The sequence below is a fragment of the Herpailurus yagouaroundi genome, unplaced genomic scaffold (genome assembly GCF_014898765.1).
Source record: "Herpailurus yagouaroundi ecotype Mexico unplaced genomic scaffold, PumYag 197, whole genome shotgun sequence".
Taxonomy (NCBI): domain Eukaryota; kingdom Metazoa; phylum Chordata; class Mammalia; order Carnivora; family Felidae; genus Herpailurus; species Herpailurus yagouaroundi.
Window position 1 is genome coordinate 374114 of NW_024412428.1, and position 16525 is coordinate 390638.

General features: G+C 42.3%; 2 protein-coding genes across 4 annotated transcripts in view; one reads left to right on the plus strand and one right to left on the minus strand.

Moving 5' to 3' along the window:
* Positions 1-2521: 2521 nt before the first annotated feature.
* LOC121012636 (basic proline-rich protein-like) lies at positions 2522-5407 on the minus strand. Its single transcript, XM_040447931.1, has 4 exons — positions 4452-5407; positions 4178-4398; positions 3661-4115; positions 2522-3598 (listed from the first exon to the last, which is right to left on the minus strand). Exons 1-4 carry the CDS (start codon positions 5405-5407, stop codon positions 2522-2524), a joined length of 2709 nt encoding a protein of 902 aa, XP_040303865.1.
* The window catches only part of ZMYM2 (zinc finger MYM-type containing 2), a 103084-nt gene continuing 90731 nt past the window's right edge, over positions 4173-16525 (plus strand). Inside the window, exons 1-2 of one of the 3 annotated variants that reach the window (XM_040447968.1) lie at positions 4173-4309; positions 5143-5208. The gene's annotated coding sequence lies outside the window, so the exon portion shown is untranslated. Of the gene's footprint in view, positions 4310-4454; positions 5209-16525 lie in introns of those variants that run through there. The other 2 variants (XM_040447969.1, XM_040447967.1) reach the window with 2 other exon arrangements.

Below are 16525 nucleotides of genomic sequence, written 5' to 3' on the forward strand. Positions count from 1 at the left end.
TCAATGACCACACAATTGCAAATTTGTTTTTCTTGTGATGAGAACTTTTAAGATATACTCTCTTAGCAACTTCTAAGATTTATATGTTCTAACACTTGAACAGAAGTTATTTGGTTGTTACAACAACGCTGCGTTACTTTCTTTTATAAGTGACTATGGGGCACCTGGTTGGCTCATTGGGTTAAGTGTGCAACTTCGGCTCAGGTCATGACCTCACAGTTCCTGATTCAGCTCTGCATTGGGCTCTGTGCTGACAGCTCGGATCCTGCTTGGAATTCTCTCTCTCTCTCACTCTCTCTCAAAATAAATAAACATTAAAAAGTGACTATACTGAGGCTCAGAGAGAAGGTAATTTGTTCAAGGTTTTGAGTGGCCAACAAGTTATTTATGTTGCCTTCCTTCAACGCTTAGTATGCTTTTGTGATTAGTACTGAATAATTCCACAAACGCACACACACATATGCACACATTAAGCAACAGCTTTATTGAGTTATAATTTGTACCATAGAATTCTCCCACTTAAAATGAACAATTCAATGTTTTTACTGTATTCATAGATGTCCAACCCTCACTACAGCTAATTTTAGACATTGTTCCTTCTCCATTCACTCCCTACCTCCCTATGCCTAGGCAACCAATAATCTACTTTCTGTCTTTATAGATACACTTAGCCTAGACAATTCACATAATCATACAATGAGTGGTCTTTGGACTTCCGTTTATTTCCCCTGGCATAATGTCTTCAAGGTTCATCCATCCTGTACCGTGGATCAGAACATCATTCCTTGTTACAGATAAATAATATTTCATTGTATAGATATTCCACTTTTGGCTTATGCATTCAATCAGTTAATGGACATTTGTGTTGTTTCTACCTCTAAGGAAATTAAATAATGCTGTTATAAATATTCAAATATTTATTTTTAGAAGTACTTTTATATAAAATTAAGTGTAATTTTTATTTAAATTATGACATACAAAGTTGTTTTTTTTTTTCCCTACCAGTTCTAAGCTTTCAACTAGATTTCTCCGTGATATTATGCAGGCAACCCAGTGGACATTTTCTTGGACAAACAGATTTACTTATTTTTGTTAAAAATTTTTAAGTTTATTTACTTATGAAAAAAATTTTAAATGTTTGTTTATTTCTGAGACAGAGAGAGACAGAGTGTGGGTGGGGGAGGGTCAGAGAGAGAGGGAGATATGGAATCTGAAGCAGGCTCCAGGCTCTGAGCACAAAGCAGGGCTTGAACTCACCAACTGCGGAGATAATGACCTGAGCTGAAGTAGCGTGCTTAACTGACTGAGCCACCCAGGCACCCCAAGTTTATTTGTTTCGAGAGGGAGAGCAAGCAAGCAGGGGAGAGGCAGAGAGAGTGAGAGAGAGAATCCCAAGCTGGCTCCGCACGGTCAGTGCAGAGTCCAATGCTGGAACCCATGAACTGTGAGATCATGAGCCGAGCTCAAGCCAAGAGTCAAACTCTTAATGGACTGAGCCACCCAGGTGCCCCTTCCTGGGCACATAGATTTAAATGAAGGGATACAAATGTGAATAATATATTCTACTGTAATTATCATTTGTATTAATTAATTATAAAATGGCAATAATGCCAGGAATTGGTAGCAGTTTAGAACTTCCTCAAATTAGGGGTGCCTGGGTGGCTCGGTCGTTAAGCGTGGGGCAGTGATCTCATGGTTGGTTAGTTCGAACCCCGCATTGGGCTCTGTGCTGACAGCAGGAGCCCACTTGGGATTCTGCTTCCCTCTCTCTGCCCCTCCCATCCTCATGCTCTCTCTCTCTCTCAGAATAAATCAATAAACATTAAAAAAAAGAGCTTCCTCAAATTGAACAACATGTGGAAGTCTCTGACAGAGCTTACTGGAAAGTATCGGTATTCAAGCCTTTCAACTATAAACTCAATGAGTACTGGCTATTGCCTTGGTATAAGGTTACGGAAGAGGGATGGTGTAAGTTTTCAACAGAATTATTACAAGGATGCCCCGCATCTGGTAATAGAGGGTGTTTCTGTTGTGAAGATAGTGACATCAAGAATGTCAATGTGAAACAGCACTGTGTAATATAATATAAAGTCTTGCGAGGATATTGTATTGAAAACTGACAAAAATTTCAATTATGAAATAAAATGCTGAAAAATAAAAGCAAGCAATACTGTTCTGAGCTGGTTGACATACATGCTGGATATTCTCCAACTTAAATAAAGAACGGTGTATTTATTGCAATTAGCTCTAGGTGGAAGGATTATTTGATTTTTCAAGTCACAGTGAATGAATAAATTTCAATTTCTGCTAGATGATGCTATGTAGTCAACGTCTAAAACACGTTTAACGGCAGTCTTTACTGAGAACTTGGATGATTAACTCATTAAAAAACTCGTGTTCCTCATCATCGTGTTGAACTTTAAATTGTAACAGAACACGTCTACGTATTAATAGGCAGTGTGTTAGATAATCATGAAATCGAGAAGTCTAATTTATCCATCCATTTATTACCCCAACACCGTCAGTTGTAATCCCACGAACCACCGCTAGGGTGAGACGAAAGAGGCCTCGCTTTCATCTTTACATGGAATCTTGGATGTCGCACGGCACCCTGACGTGCGCCGAAGACGTAGGTGTAGACGATGAACAAAAGAGAAGCCCCATCGTCGATGTGGCTTCTCCGGGCACACCCGCCCCGGGGCGCGCCGCAACGCCGCGCACCTTCGCTCGGCTCCCCGCAGCCAGGCCGGCCCCGGTTGGGCGAAGCGATGGAGCAGGCGGTGGAGTAGAGACCCCATCGACCGTTGAGGACCAGGCGATGGTGGAAGGCAGTGGGGAGGCCGGGTAGAGGCTGGGGGAGGGCAACCGAAAGAGGCCGCGGAGGAGGACGACGGCAGCGGCGAGGGACGCACCGAGGGGAGGCTCCGGCCCTTCCAACAGGCGGGAGCCCAGCTCCAGGGGAGCCCGCAGCTTCCTCCATCTTGGTTGATGGAGGCGGGGAGCGGCGTCTGGGTCTCTCCACCGTGGCGCCCGTCCCCCAGGGCCCCTCAGACGCAGACGCCGGCATCAGGGGCCGTCCCCCCGGCCGAATGGCGGAGCCCAGTTGGGGCTTCGCGGGAACAAGTTTCCCAGCCCCACGGGGTCTGGTTTTGAACTGGTCCCAAGTTCCCACAGCAGTCCCGACAAAATGGAGGACGTCGTCTCCTCCTGCAGCCATGACGGGAGGTGGGGGGACTATTCCCCACGGGGGTGAGGCGAGGGTGGAAGCGCTCCCACTCCCCGCGGCACGTTCGGGAACCCACTTCACCCGCTGCCCCGACCTCCCACTTTCAATCGCTCCAGCCCGTGCCCGGGCTCGCCCCTCTCGGGGGGCTTCAGGAACTGGACAGGGAGGGCGTTGGGGACATCGAGGCCGCGTCTCTCCTCGGGCAGGGTCGTTGGGAGCGGCTGCAGCAGCCTGGGCGCCCAGGCCCGAGCCAGGGCAGGCGGCCACGGCCTCAGATTCGCGGGCTGTCCCGGGCCCTGGAGGGCACCGGGGGCGCCCAGGGCCCGAGCCGGTGGCCGGTGCAGCGGGCGGCGAAACTCGGGCTGCCTGACCCTGACGGACCCGGGGGTGGGGGCGGGGTGGGAGGCGGGGGTAAGGAGGGGAGGGGACGCGGCCGAGGGCCGAGAGCGGGCGGAGGGGGGGAGTGGAACGGCGACGCCGGGGGGGTGTGGCCTGCGCCTGACGGACAGCCTTTCGGACCACCCCCCCGAGGGGGGTCCTGAAGGAAGGCAGATGTAGCCAATGGACGTGCCCGAGGCGCCGCGGCCCGCCTTTCCGGCCAGCCAATGAGGGCGAGGAGGGCGGGGCCTCTCCGGGCTCGGCCGCACCGCCGCCGCCTCCGTCTCCTCCGCCTCCTCCTCCTCACCAGCGCTAAACCCGGGACTGGACCGAGCGGAGTTGTGCGTGTTGCCGAAGGGGGGTGGGCCGGGGGAGGGGAGGTTCGTTCCGCGGAGCCGCAGCCAGAACCGGGTGAGGCTTATCCCCGCTGTCTTTCCAGCCCAGGTCCGCCGATAGTGGGGGTGGCTGGGAGCAGCGCAGCCTCGGGAGGAGGAGGCGGAGGCGGAGGCGACTGGGGAGGCGGAGATGGGTGAGGGCAGCCTCCGGAGCCTCCCACCGACCCGGGATTAATACCCCGCGGCGCGGCCGCCGTCGCCGCTGCCGCGTCGGGGCCTCGGGGTCTCCTCCGGGCTCCGCTCATGTCACAGGCGTCTTCGCGTGCGGCCCGAAGGGCTGCGAGAGTGAGGGCGAGGCCGGGAGGGCTGGGTGAGGCGGACGCCAGAGGCGGGGGTCGCTCGGGGGGCGGGGGTTGCCCGGGCCGGGGCGGTGGGAGGTCGCGGGGTATTTTTCCCTTTCTTTCTTGCGGGGGGGGGGGGGGGAGGAGGTAGGAAAGTGGGGGGGGGGGCGCCTCAGTTCGTTCTCCCGCTCTCGGGGCTGCGCTCCCACTGTCTCCGCGGTAGCCCGAGGTCCCCAAGTTTTTCGGGGCGAGGGTGCTGCCTCTTCCCCCACCGGGTCCCCTCCGTCGCTCTTCTCTTCCCTGGGCTGCGCTGCGCGGCTCTTGCTCTTCACGTATTGTTTGGCTGGGTCTCTAATGGCGGACGGGGAGGCAGCGCTGCCGGTCGCCGACTGCAGGGGGGGGGGGGCAAGTCTCGGGCCCAGGGCAACTGCTTGGGGCAAATATGCGAGATAGCAGCCCAGCGGTGACGTGAGCCGCCCCTTACCTCCGAATTGGTGCCCCGAGTGACGGGGATGACGCCGGGTGGGCAAATTTAGGAGGGAGTACAATTCCCCTGCTGGCGTCGAGGCAACGTTTTCCCTTCCCCCCCTCCCTTCCCAGTAGCAGGCTTGGTGCCCTCCAGCCTCCTCCCTCCGGATTTTGCCTTTCACGTGGGCTTTGGTCCCAGATACATGTTTTGCGCCGTTTTGCTCCACTTTACGTAGGAGGGGATTGTTGGTCGCGGGCTGTGGAGTAATAATAGAGGGGCCAAACCTCCTTGACCTCCTACTCCCTTCTCGGCCTCCTCTTGGTGGAATGGGCTTTGGTTCTCCCACCTGGTTAGATGTTCCTGATCCATTTGCCATTTTTCCTTCTACCCCAGGACCAGGAATCGCCTTCAACCCCAGCTGGTGCATCTTTGGCAGAAAGTGAGGAAAGCACCCCCATTGTGAGTCCTTCGCCTCTAATTTGTTGCTCTTAGAGGACGTGGTTGGGTTGTAGGGGTTTAGCCAAGGGACTTGTCTCTCCCCGTTGTTTTGAGGGGGAGGAGCCTTTCCTTGGGTGGCAGCTGCCCCCGGGGTGAAGCCTGGGTAATGGCTGGTGAGGCAGCTGGGAGTGGGCGCTGCTGTTTCCACCGCTGCAGACATCTCTCCTGCTGCTGCAATACCAACCTCAGCAACCAGACGACGGGCTCCTGCAGCTGCTCACGTTACCCGGGAGGAGGGGTGGTGCAAAAGAGGGCATATTTCTGGTGCCCTCTAGAGTTCCAAAGTGGGAATTGAAGGTACTCGTTGGAAATGCTGTGCATGCAACCATCTTTAACACTTTTTCTCCCTTTACAATGGATAATTGATTGTAGGGATTGGAAAAAATAGGCTCCCTGAACTTTTTGTGTCTAATTTGAAAGACGAATTTCGACTCTTAGGGCTCATGAGTTGATGGACGGCTCGAAGTCCACTCTTCTAGTGTTCTAGCGCATCCAGGTGGTGGACCAACTAGTATGCTGATGACACTGGTCCACTGCTCCAGTTAAATCTCCCCCCGCCCCGTCTTCGGTGTTGATTGGTCTTCACTGGAGCCATTCTTGGATGTGTCACCGGAGTTATTGTTTAATGCTTGTAATCTGTTGGTTTTAAGGAAGCGGTCTTGTAATATGCTAGGTAGTAGAATAAACATGACTTGTCAGTTGAAATTAGTTACAAAATATCAACGAAGCTAGCACTCTGGACACATTGTCTTTGCTGAGCTCTGGTCACATTGTATCTCATGGACAGTTGATATTGTAACTTGTAGATTTCTGTCAGAGGTGGCATAAATACAGTAGCTTATGCTTAGATATTAAGTCCCTAATGGTTCAAAAGATAGCTAATTGAAGATGAACATTTGCCGAATACTGATTGCGAATGATAACGTGAGGATGTTAATGTATATTTTAATACACAACATTCTAGACACACTGCAGGGCCCTTTCATGTATTACTTCCTTTAATCTTAGCAGTTATCCTGCGGAGTAATGAAAATAGCACATATTGACCCCTTAGTATATGGCAGTATAATTCTGAGTTTTAAAAAAATGTTTGTTATGATAACTTAAATTTGTGAGTGAGGATAGTATGCTGAACCTTTGTGTGCCTGTTATTTATATTCTATAATTATCAACACATATCCAAACTGATTTCTAATATGCATTTGATAATTTAATCCTCACAAAATGAGGTCCTCTCTGATAGTGTGACACTGTGAGAGATCAGTGATAGAAGTAGTTTATATTCCTAATTTGTAGAGGAGGAAACAGAGGATACCCAGGTAGAAGTAGTATTAGTATAAAACAGGCAGTTTGATTACAGTGCCCAAGTTTAGCTCCTATGCTGTCCTGTTTCAAAGTACTTAATATTCTTGTTTTACACATTTAGAAATTGAAGCACTGGAAGAGCCAAGGTTAGAATTTTCTCAGCTTCTGTTCTTTTCCTAGAGAAGAGTGTGTAAACAAATAGCAAATGTTTGCATCTTACTGAGTATCTTTTTAAAAAGTTCTAGAACTGCAGTTGTCGATTAGATTATTTTACTGTCTTATTTAAAAACTGTATTTGAATCAAAAGTAATGTGTTCCCTTTTTTCAGTATGTCTGTATACATTTTAGGGTCTATAATTGTTTCCTAAATACTGCAACTTGAATGAGTATAACTTGTCTCACGAGTTCAAAGAAAGCTCTTTTCAGGTATTAGATCATTCAGATAAAATGGATCAAGGATCAGATCTTTCACATAAAAGGGCAAAGCTTATATTATTAACACATAGTTTCATGAAAGATTTAACTTTGTCATATTTTTTTCCTTTGTTCTCAGCTGTGATGTGGGGAAGGTTGGTAATTGGTTTATATTTAATAGACATTTGGGGAGGAGGACGTAGAAAATGTATAATCTGGATTATCTGTAATGTCAACACATATATACTAATGAAGGCCGTGGTTCATTTTGATAATACCAAAATGTTGTCCTTGTTCTGCTTAATGATTTAGCTCAGAATTTAAAATTCCTTTGCTTAAAAGACACCAACTAATGGTGCTTTAATGTGCCAGGTAGTAAGATGAAGATAACATGATTTTTAATTGACCTTGGCTAAATAAGTTCTTTATTATACTTACTGTCAGACACTTAATGTGAGTTAGGTGCTTTTATGTGTACTTGTGAAGTGTTTTGGCAGTTAAAAATACGTTGCATATTTATGGCATCTTTCTTCAGAGCATCCTTAACAGTATGTATTCCCATCTCCTGCCTGCCCTTTTAAACACTTGGAAGAAAGATACAGGGTGGTTTCTACTTTTCCCTGTTATATATATAATCTCATGGGCTGGACCTTTGTATCTCATGTGGTGGGACAACCCCGTTTCACTCAGATATCACACAGGTGCTGACATGAATGTTTCAAACTTGCGTGATACGGAGCTTAATGTACCTACCGTCTTTGTATAACAGTGTTATTAAAGATTCTTCTATTTTGCCCTCGTTTGAGGTACATAAGTGCATACTCTTAATACATTTGAGACAAAATCTTAAAATCAGATGGTATGGTATATTACTGTGATGGAAAGAATATATATGAAATCCTGGAACACTCTCTTCGTTGTCAAAAGGTGTATAATCGGAAATTTTATAGTTTTTGTTTTCTAGGCGTTAATATCTCTGTCTATCCCCTTAGCAGTGTTACTAATGTACATATTATTATATTGAATAATATTTATTTTAAGAAGATTGGCATATTCAGTTTGCCTGTATTTTTTAGGTGAGCACAGTGGATTCTCAAATAGTATTTTGTGAAGGACATTTTAAATTAGGAAACAAGTATAGAGATTACTTTGTCTCTGCATTTCCCATTTTTTAATTTCAGTTTGTTAATTTTCTCCTGTTCCTGTGAGATCATAGAATTGGGATTAAAAAAAAAATTTTTTTTAATGTTTATTTGTTTTTGAGAGAGAGACAGAGTGCCAGTGGGGCAGGGACACAGAATTTGAAGGAGACTCCAGGCTCCGAGTTGTCAGTGCAGAACCTGACAACGGGCTGGAACTCAAAAACCGCGAGATCATGACCTGAGCCGAAGTTGGATGCTCAACTGACTGAGCCACCCAGGCGCTCCTGGAATTGGGATTTTAGACTTGAACAGGAGTTTTGAACTATTCAAATCTAAAAGTTCTCATGCGCAACTAATCTAAGACCTATAAAGTCTGTGAGAAAAATTGCTGTTGGATAAATTCATGAGTTTGAACTATGGAATTCTGGGTAATAACTGTAGCTTACTTTTTATTTTGGTTTGGCAAGAAAATTGTTTTACATAGTTGCAGTTGCACATTTTTTAAATCTGCAACCTGTTTTTTAAACAATTCAGTTTGTAATCTTAGGTTTCTGTTATTAAAATAGAAATGGGAAGGGAATTATGCGGGCCAGCACCATTCACATACTTAGTAATAAGATAAGTTGGTCATCTTAAAATGTCTTAAAATTTGGATCGCAACACATTTTGAGCTTATCTATTTTATTGCCTATTTTAAAATCTATTAATTTTTTGCCTCAAGTTTCATTCAACACTAGTAGCACTCTAGAACTGCAGAAAAAAAATTGTAAACCAATGGAGAAATCTATTGTAGAGTTAAAAATTGATGTGTAGAGAAGTTTGCAAAATCACTTGGTCACATGATTAGTTTGGGATTTGTTCTTAGTTCTATTTTATTTTTAACTTCATAGCAGTACATTGAAAGAAGTAATACAATTGAATAAAAATTCATGGTCTTTAATTTGAAAGAAGGATATGACCATTGGGGTTTTATTGTTACTGATTTGATTAGTGTCCTATAAGTATTGATATTTACTGTTACAAGATATGATTTAAGAGTAAACTTCGGATATTAGGATAAGTAGGTAATGAATATTTCATAGCTCTGATTTAAGAAAAAACTTCTGAATATGTGTTTCATTATCCTGTTATCTAGTTTTTGTTTATCCTTCTTGAAGAGTTACATTACTGTTAAAGAATTTTAACCACTCTTATTTTTATTTATTTCTTTAATGTTTTTATTTATTTATTTATTAAAATTTTTTTAACATTTATTTATTTTTGAGACAGAGAGAGACAGAGCATGAACGGGGGAGGGGCAGAGAGAGAGGGAGACACAGAATCTGAAGCAGGCTCCAGGCTCTGAGCTGTCAGCACAGAGTCTGATGCGGGGCTTTAACTTGTGAACCAGCAAGATCATGACCTGGGCCAAAGTTGGGCGGTCAACCCAGGGTGCCACTAACCACTCTTTTAGTGTCAATAGACTGCCAAGGGTCAGGTTTCTCTTCTCCAGAGCGTTCTAGATTTTTTTTCCTCTGGTGTTCTTAGTGAATTCAAAGATCAAATTTGTTACGTGAATTTAAAATTTAAAGGTTAAGGGATGCCTAGGTGGCTCAGTTGGTTAAGTGTCTGACTTTACCTCAGGTCATGATCTCGCAGTTTGTGAGTTTGAACCCCGCGTCGGGCTGTGTGCTCACAGCTCAGAGTCTGGAGCCTGCCTGGAATTCTGTGTCTCCCTCTCTCTTTGCCCCTTCCCCACTCACGCCCTGCCTGTCTCTCTCTCCTTCAAAAATAAACATTAAAAATTTTTTTTAATTAAAATGTTAAAAAATATACCTAAACTAATAAAATGTTATATGTCAATTTGATCTTAAGTTTTAAAAGGTTTTACAACATTTTATTCTTAAATTATTAAATATTTTAGTATGATTCTGATATTTAAAATTAATATTAAATTGTAATTTAAGATAATTGTAATTTCCTAGGAGTAGAATTGTTGCAACCTCATTAGAATAATTGAGAATGATATTATAATTCTTAGAGTAAACTTCTTTTTAACTGTATATTTAGGTTGGATTAAAAAATACTTAAATGGCTATTTTAAGTAAGATTGTGGTGCTTACTTCAGATGGAAGAAAGTTCCCAAAATGTGACAGAATGAGACAAATTCTTCAGTTTTTTTTTACTTTGTGGCCGTGCCGTGTGTATATTACTTTTGCCGTAGTCACCTAGATAGAGCTGTTGTCTGGATTTAGTGTTAAAGAATTTGGAACTGATATTATGGTTCTGTAACCAAAAGACATTAAAGTTTGAGACTTATTTTTTGTAATACTATAACAATTTTATAATTTATTTCTAAGAAGCATGTCTTTTGACTAAGAAGAGGGATGTTTCTTGGATTATTGAGTTCACTGGACCAGACTGAATATAGTTTAGGGTAATCAGAAATCACTTATTAAAAAAATTGTGTATTATAACATTTACTACATATCAAGTAATTGTAAAAAATGTGTTCTGTTAAGAGTTGGCCAGGGGGCGCCTGGGTGGCGCAGTCGGTTAAGCATCCGACTTCAGCCAGGTCACGATCTCGCCGTCTGTGGGTTCGAGCCCCGCATCGGGCTCTGGGCTGATGGCTCAGAGCCTGGAGCCTGTTTCCGATTCTGTGTCTCCCTCTCTCTCTGCCCCTCCCCCGTTCATGCTCTGTCTCTCTCTGTCCCAAAAATAAATAAACGTTGAAAAAAAAAATTAAAAAAAAAAAAAAAAGAGTTGGCCAGCCCTCTCTTTGGCTCAGTGCTTGGAAGAGCATTTCATTTAGACTTCTAATGCTATATTCTAGGACTTTAATTTGGAATTTGTAAGCTTTTGGTTAGGCCAATGATGATCAGATTAGTTAATTGTGTTTCCAGTTCTATAGCGTTAAAGAAATGTCAGAGTAGAAGTAAAAATTCAGTGTATATAAAATTTTAAGGGGTACCTGGGTGGCTCAGTCAATTAAGCATCTGATTCTTGGTTTTGGTTCAGGTCATGATCTCATGGTTTGTGGGATCCAACCCTGCGTCAGGCTGTGCACTGGCAGCACAGAGCCTGCTTGGGATTTCTCTCTATTTCTGCCCCTCCCTGGACTTGTTCTCTCTCTCTCTCTCTCTCTCTCTCTCTCTCTCTCTCTCAAAATAAACATTAAAAAATGAAATTTTTATTTTATCCTTTTGTTTTAGATCTCTTTGTATTATGTATCGTCATATTTTACCTATCTATCTATCTGTCTATCTATTTATCTATCGAGAAGAGAGGCAGGGAGAGGGAGAATCCCTAGCAGGCTCCGCACTGTCACCTTGGAGCCTGGTGTGGGGCTTGAACTCATGAACCGAGCTGAAACCAAGAGTCGGACACTTAACTGACTGAGCCAGCAGGGGCCCCTTTATTGTTATATTTTAATTATTTCAGTTTATTTTAATTAATTCTGGCCCTCACATGGTATCTAAATTCTTACATGTTCATGGTTCTGTTTCTAAAGTAATGAAAATTTTGTTTTTGTTTCAATTTTATAAAATCATTACTATAAAATTAATCTAGTTTTAACTTTACAACTTTAATTATTATGCATATTGTCTCACTTTGTGTTTTTAATTTTGTTTGAGTCTCTTAATAGTGTATAGTTCTGGTTCTTAAGTTTTAACTCTTGCCTAGGAAGTCCTGTCATTCCAGTTTTATGTTGCGTATCAAAGAGAAGCTTCTGTTTAAGTTAGACTTTGTCTTTCATGACCCTGACTCCTGACTTCTATGATGCCTTATTTTCTTCATTTGTATATCACATTTTCCATCCTTATGTCCTTGCCCAGCTGTTTTCATCCTATCTTTCTCCTGGATTTAAGTGTTCATTTCTCTTCTTCATTTCTAACTCCTTTTGCATTTAGAAAAAAAAATACCACATAGTCTGTGTACTTTTTTTGCTGTACTTGTATGAGGCATATCCAGATTTTAGTAAACTTTTGAATTTGCTGAGATCATGGAATGTGGGTGTGGTTCTAGTGGTATGTTGGGGCCTCACATGGAAGGGGGACTAGTGGGACTTAATTTTAGAGTTTTTTCTGCCTAAAATTTTTATTTTTGTTACTTGATGTTGCTAGGGGATTTGCAGTGTGACGTGAGTTTGAAGACGAGAGATTTGGGTTCAAATCTACCCTTATGAGGGAATTTTTGGGGTGATGAAAGTTTTCTTAAACTAGATTGTATTGATGACTGCATAAGTATATAAATTTACTAAAAATTTTCACTAAAATGAATAAATTTTTATCACATGCAAATTATGCCCTGATGAAACTGTTAAAACCAATTTTGCTCTACCATTTATTTACTAGTTTGTGATCTCTGGTAAGTTATTTAACCTATGAGCCTTGGTTTACCCATTTGATAAATGTGTATGATGATGCCTGCTTTTTTGTGATTGTTATGTGATAAGAATTAAAAATAATACAGAGTATATGACTGGCCAATAGATGTGTAGTTAACAGCAGCTAAGATCTATAATCTGTTTGAATGGACCAAATATCATGAGTTTCTTGCCAGCAGACTCACTGAATTGAATGCTCATCTGATAGAAGGAATTCTCTTCATCTTCACTGACTTCTCTGCCTGCTCCTTTGTTGGTCTATAAGAATGCTGAAGTGCTCTATCCTTCAGAATCTCTACAGAATCTTTTGCACATCTTCTGCTTCATTTTCCCATACTTTTCAAAAGAAATTTCACTGATTTCACTCACAACACTATACAGATACTTTTTTTGAGATCACTGGTGATTTAATAGTCAAATCCTTAAGTGCTTCATTTTTGTCTTAATTCTGTAGCATTTGGAATTAAATACTCCTTGAAACTCTTGATTTCTGGGTCTGTGAAGTAACATGGTTTTATATTTCTGACCGTCTCCTTCATCTACCCTCGTTAGACTCTCAAATGTTGAGACCTTTAAGTGTTCTTTTATTCTAAGGCACTCCACTCTCTCTAGTTTTGTTTTGTGTGTTGACCATAGTCCGTTTTGTTAGATAATAGGGATTTATATATACAAAGCAACTTTCATTCTATTCCTTATTCCAGTCTACAACCAGATTAATTTTTTCTAAAACCCGGTCTGATCACATCTCTTAGTTTGTAAAAACTTCAGTGATTCTTGTTGGCATGTGAAACACAATAGGAACTAAGCTTTAAAACCCTTAAAAAAAAGCAATTAGGAAATGTCATATGTGATTTTTAGGTAGGTTCTCTGTGTTCATTTTGAGGAGACAATCATGTAAATGAATGAATATAAACGATGCATAATAGAAAATATACAGACATGAATAGTTACATGCATGTCAGAAAGGACAGTTCTTTCCTTATTTATTTTTATTTTATTTTAGAGAGGGAGAGAGCATGAGCAGGAAGAGGGGCAGAGGGAGGGAGAGAGAATACCAAGAAGGCTCCATGCTCAGAGGGGAGCCTGACTCTAGGCTCGATCCTACGAATCTGGGATCATGACCTGAGCCAAAATCAAGAGTTGGTCGCTCAACTGGCTGAGCTACCCAGGCGCCCCAGAAAGGAGTTTTTAATACTTTGGTTATAAAAATAAAACATGCCCTAGTGGTGCCCGGGTGGCTCAGTTGGCTAAGTGTCCAACTTCGGCTCAAGTCATGATCTCATGGCGCATGAGTTCAAGCCCCACGTCGGTCCCTGTGCTGAGAGCTCAGAGCCTGGAGCCTGCTTCGGATTCTGTCTCCGTCTCTTTCTGCTCCTCCCCTCCTCATGCTCTGTCTCTCTGTCTCAAAAATAAATAAACCTTAAAAATAAATAAAAACAAATAAAACGTGCCCTTAAGTACTAAAATCTTCAAGTACTAAAAAAAATGTGGTGGAGAAAATGGAAGTTCCTCCTAATCCCATTTTATATGAGATGTTTCTGTTTTTAAATGTATTCCTATTATTGTTTTCCCTGTTCAGCATACTAATATTTCGCACGTATACTATTATCAGTAATTGACATTTTCTACACAAGTCTGACATTCTTGTAATTCCTTCCCTATCCTTAGGTTGCAAAAGTCTTCAGTTGATTAATGTTTGAATTCTAGTGGTCGGTATACTAGAATAGTTCATGAGTCTCAGTTCTTTGTGATTAAGGGATGGTGTATAATGAAAGGTATGTGGACTTAGGCACAAACCCTGGTTTTGTACCTAACAGTTACAGTATACCATAGGAAAGCTACCTGATTACACAAAATAGCTTACTCATCTGCCAAATGGGGTAATAATAATATATTTAAGATATCTATTATGAGGTATATTTTAAGGTAGTTGTAATGAGTATGGTACCAAGTATGTCTTTTAAAATTTATTTATTAAAAAACAGGGGCGCCTGGGTGGCGCAGTTGGTTAAGCGTCCGACTTCAGCCAGGTCATGATCTCGCGCTCCGTGAGTTCAAGCCCCGCATCGGGCTCTGGGCTGATGGCTCAGAGCCTGGAGCCTGTTTCCGATTCTGTGTCTCCCTCTCTCTCTGCCCCTCCCCCGTTCATGCTCTGTCTCTCTCTGTCCCAAAAATAAATAAACGTTGAAAAAAAAAATAATAAAAAAAACCAAAAAACTGTGGCCGTTGGGTGGTCAGTCAGTTGAGCGTCTCACTTTGGCTCAGGTCATGGTCTCATGGTTCGTGAGTTCAGTCCCCACATAGGGCTCACTGGTGTCAGCCTGTCAGTGCAGAGCCTGCTTCGGATCCTCTGTTCCTGTCTGCCCCTTCCCTGCTTGCGCTCGCCCAAAAATAAATACTTTTTAAAAATTAAAAAAAAAAAAAACCCAACTACATTGAATTGTAAACGATAGGTAGGATTGTATATTTACTTTCCATAATTTGTCTACCAAGGAGAAGAAAACACAGATTTTCTTTGGTATACTCCATGTTCTTTTTGTATTCCTTTCATTTTAAGAGCAATCAGTGAATCTCTGAGGAACATATCTCTAGGAAAGAATTCTAGTAATAAATTGAGTCTTAAAAAACACAGGGAATACGTTTTTATTTAGTAGTAATCTGTATTGGAAAAGTAGACTCAGTACCTGAAGCTTTTTTGAATCTGTGGTTTCATTTGCTTATTGATGCAGTTATTATTGTGTCTTTAGGTTAGATGAGTCAGTCTTTTTTTTTTTTTTTTTTTTAAAGTAGGCTCCATGCCCAGCATGGAGCCCAATGTGGAGCCCAACGTGGGGCTTGAACTCACTACCCTGAGATCAAGAGCTGAGCTGATACTAAGAGTTGGACGCTCAACCAACTGAACTACCCAGGCGCCCCCCCCATTTATTTATTTATTTTTTTAGTAAGATGGGTCTTAATCATGGGACTTTTGAATTCATGTAAAGAAGATACATTCTTTTTAAAGCCATTTACTCAATCGTGTTAAAAAACATTGGGAAACAAAGTGATTACACTAGATCATAGATTAGGAATACCAAGTGTTTTGAGAATAAATGAATGTTTGTTTCCAAATTAACATATGTAGTTGAAGTTTACTTGTGCTGTTGTAGATTTTAAATTATGTTTGGAGAAGGAAGTGTGGGCTTATTTAGCTTCTTTGGTTAAGGGTTAAAGAAGCTAGGGTAGGATAACCTTTTATTAGGGTCTAAGATTAACCATGTTACCAATTATGTACGTTGAGTATGGAAGTAGTAAAAAGTCATAACCAAAGATATGGGGCAGATTTCAGTTTTTCATCTTTTGAGGACTTTATTTTAATTTCCTATTATATTATTTCCCATTATAGATGGGTAAACTGAAGCTCAAGGGTGAAATGATTGTGCTTTGGACAACAGGAAGGGAGGGGGAGATAGAGTTAGAATTCACTTGTGGGGAGGTAATAGTGGGATAGCAGAAAAACAAAACAAAGAACAACCCAGAAAAGTTATTTGTTACCTCCCTTTATTAGAGAAAAATAGTAAATTTTGGCCAGACATTACGTTATGTACGGAGGATGCAATAATAGACAATAAGGACATAGGTCTTTGCCCTCATGGAACATACAGTATAATGGGGGATACAGATGACAAAGTAAACTAAATTACAGGGGCCCTTGGGTGGCTCAGTCGGTTGAGCGTCCGATTCTTCATTTTGGCTCAGGTCATGATCTCATGGTTTGTGAGTTCGAGTGTTGGTTCCAGGCTGTGTGCTGACAGTGCAGAGCCTGCTTGGAATTCTCTCTCTCTCTCTCTCTCTCTCTCTCTCTCTCTCTAACTCTCTCTCTCTCTCTCCCCCACCCCCACTCGTGTCTCTCTCTAAATAAACTTTAAAAATTGAAAAAAAGCCCATAAAATTACAAATTGGATAACTATAGCCGAGGAAATGTGTGTGATAATATAGTAAGGGAGAACTTACTTAGACCAGGGATGATGGGTTAATTAAATGTTTGACAGAAAAAGATCTTGGGAGA

Excerpts from the sequence above, each read along its gene's own strand:
- LOC121012636 (XM_040447931.1), bottom strand. The coding sequence starts at position 5,407 with ATGTCTGCAGCGGTGGAAACAGCAGCGCCCACTCCCAGCTGCCTCACC. Across the intron at positions 4,399-4,451 it reads GAGCGGGAGAACGAACTGAG|AAAGGGAAAAATACCCCGCG; the intron begins GCGCCCCCCCCC and ends CCCGCAAGAAAG. Across the intron at positions 3,599-3,660 it reads CCGCCCGCTCTCGGCCCTCG|GGTCAGGCAGCCCGAGTTTC; the intron begins GCCGCGTCCCCT and ends CGGGTCCGTCAG.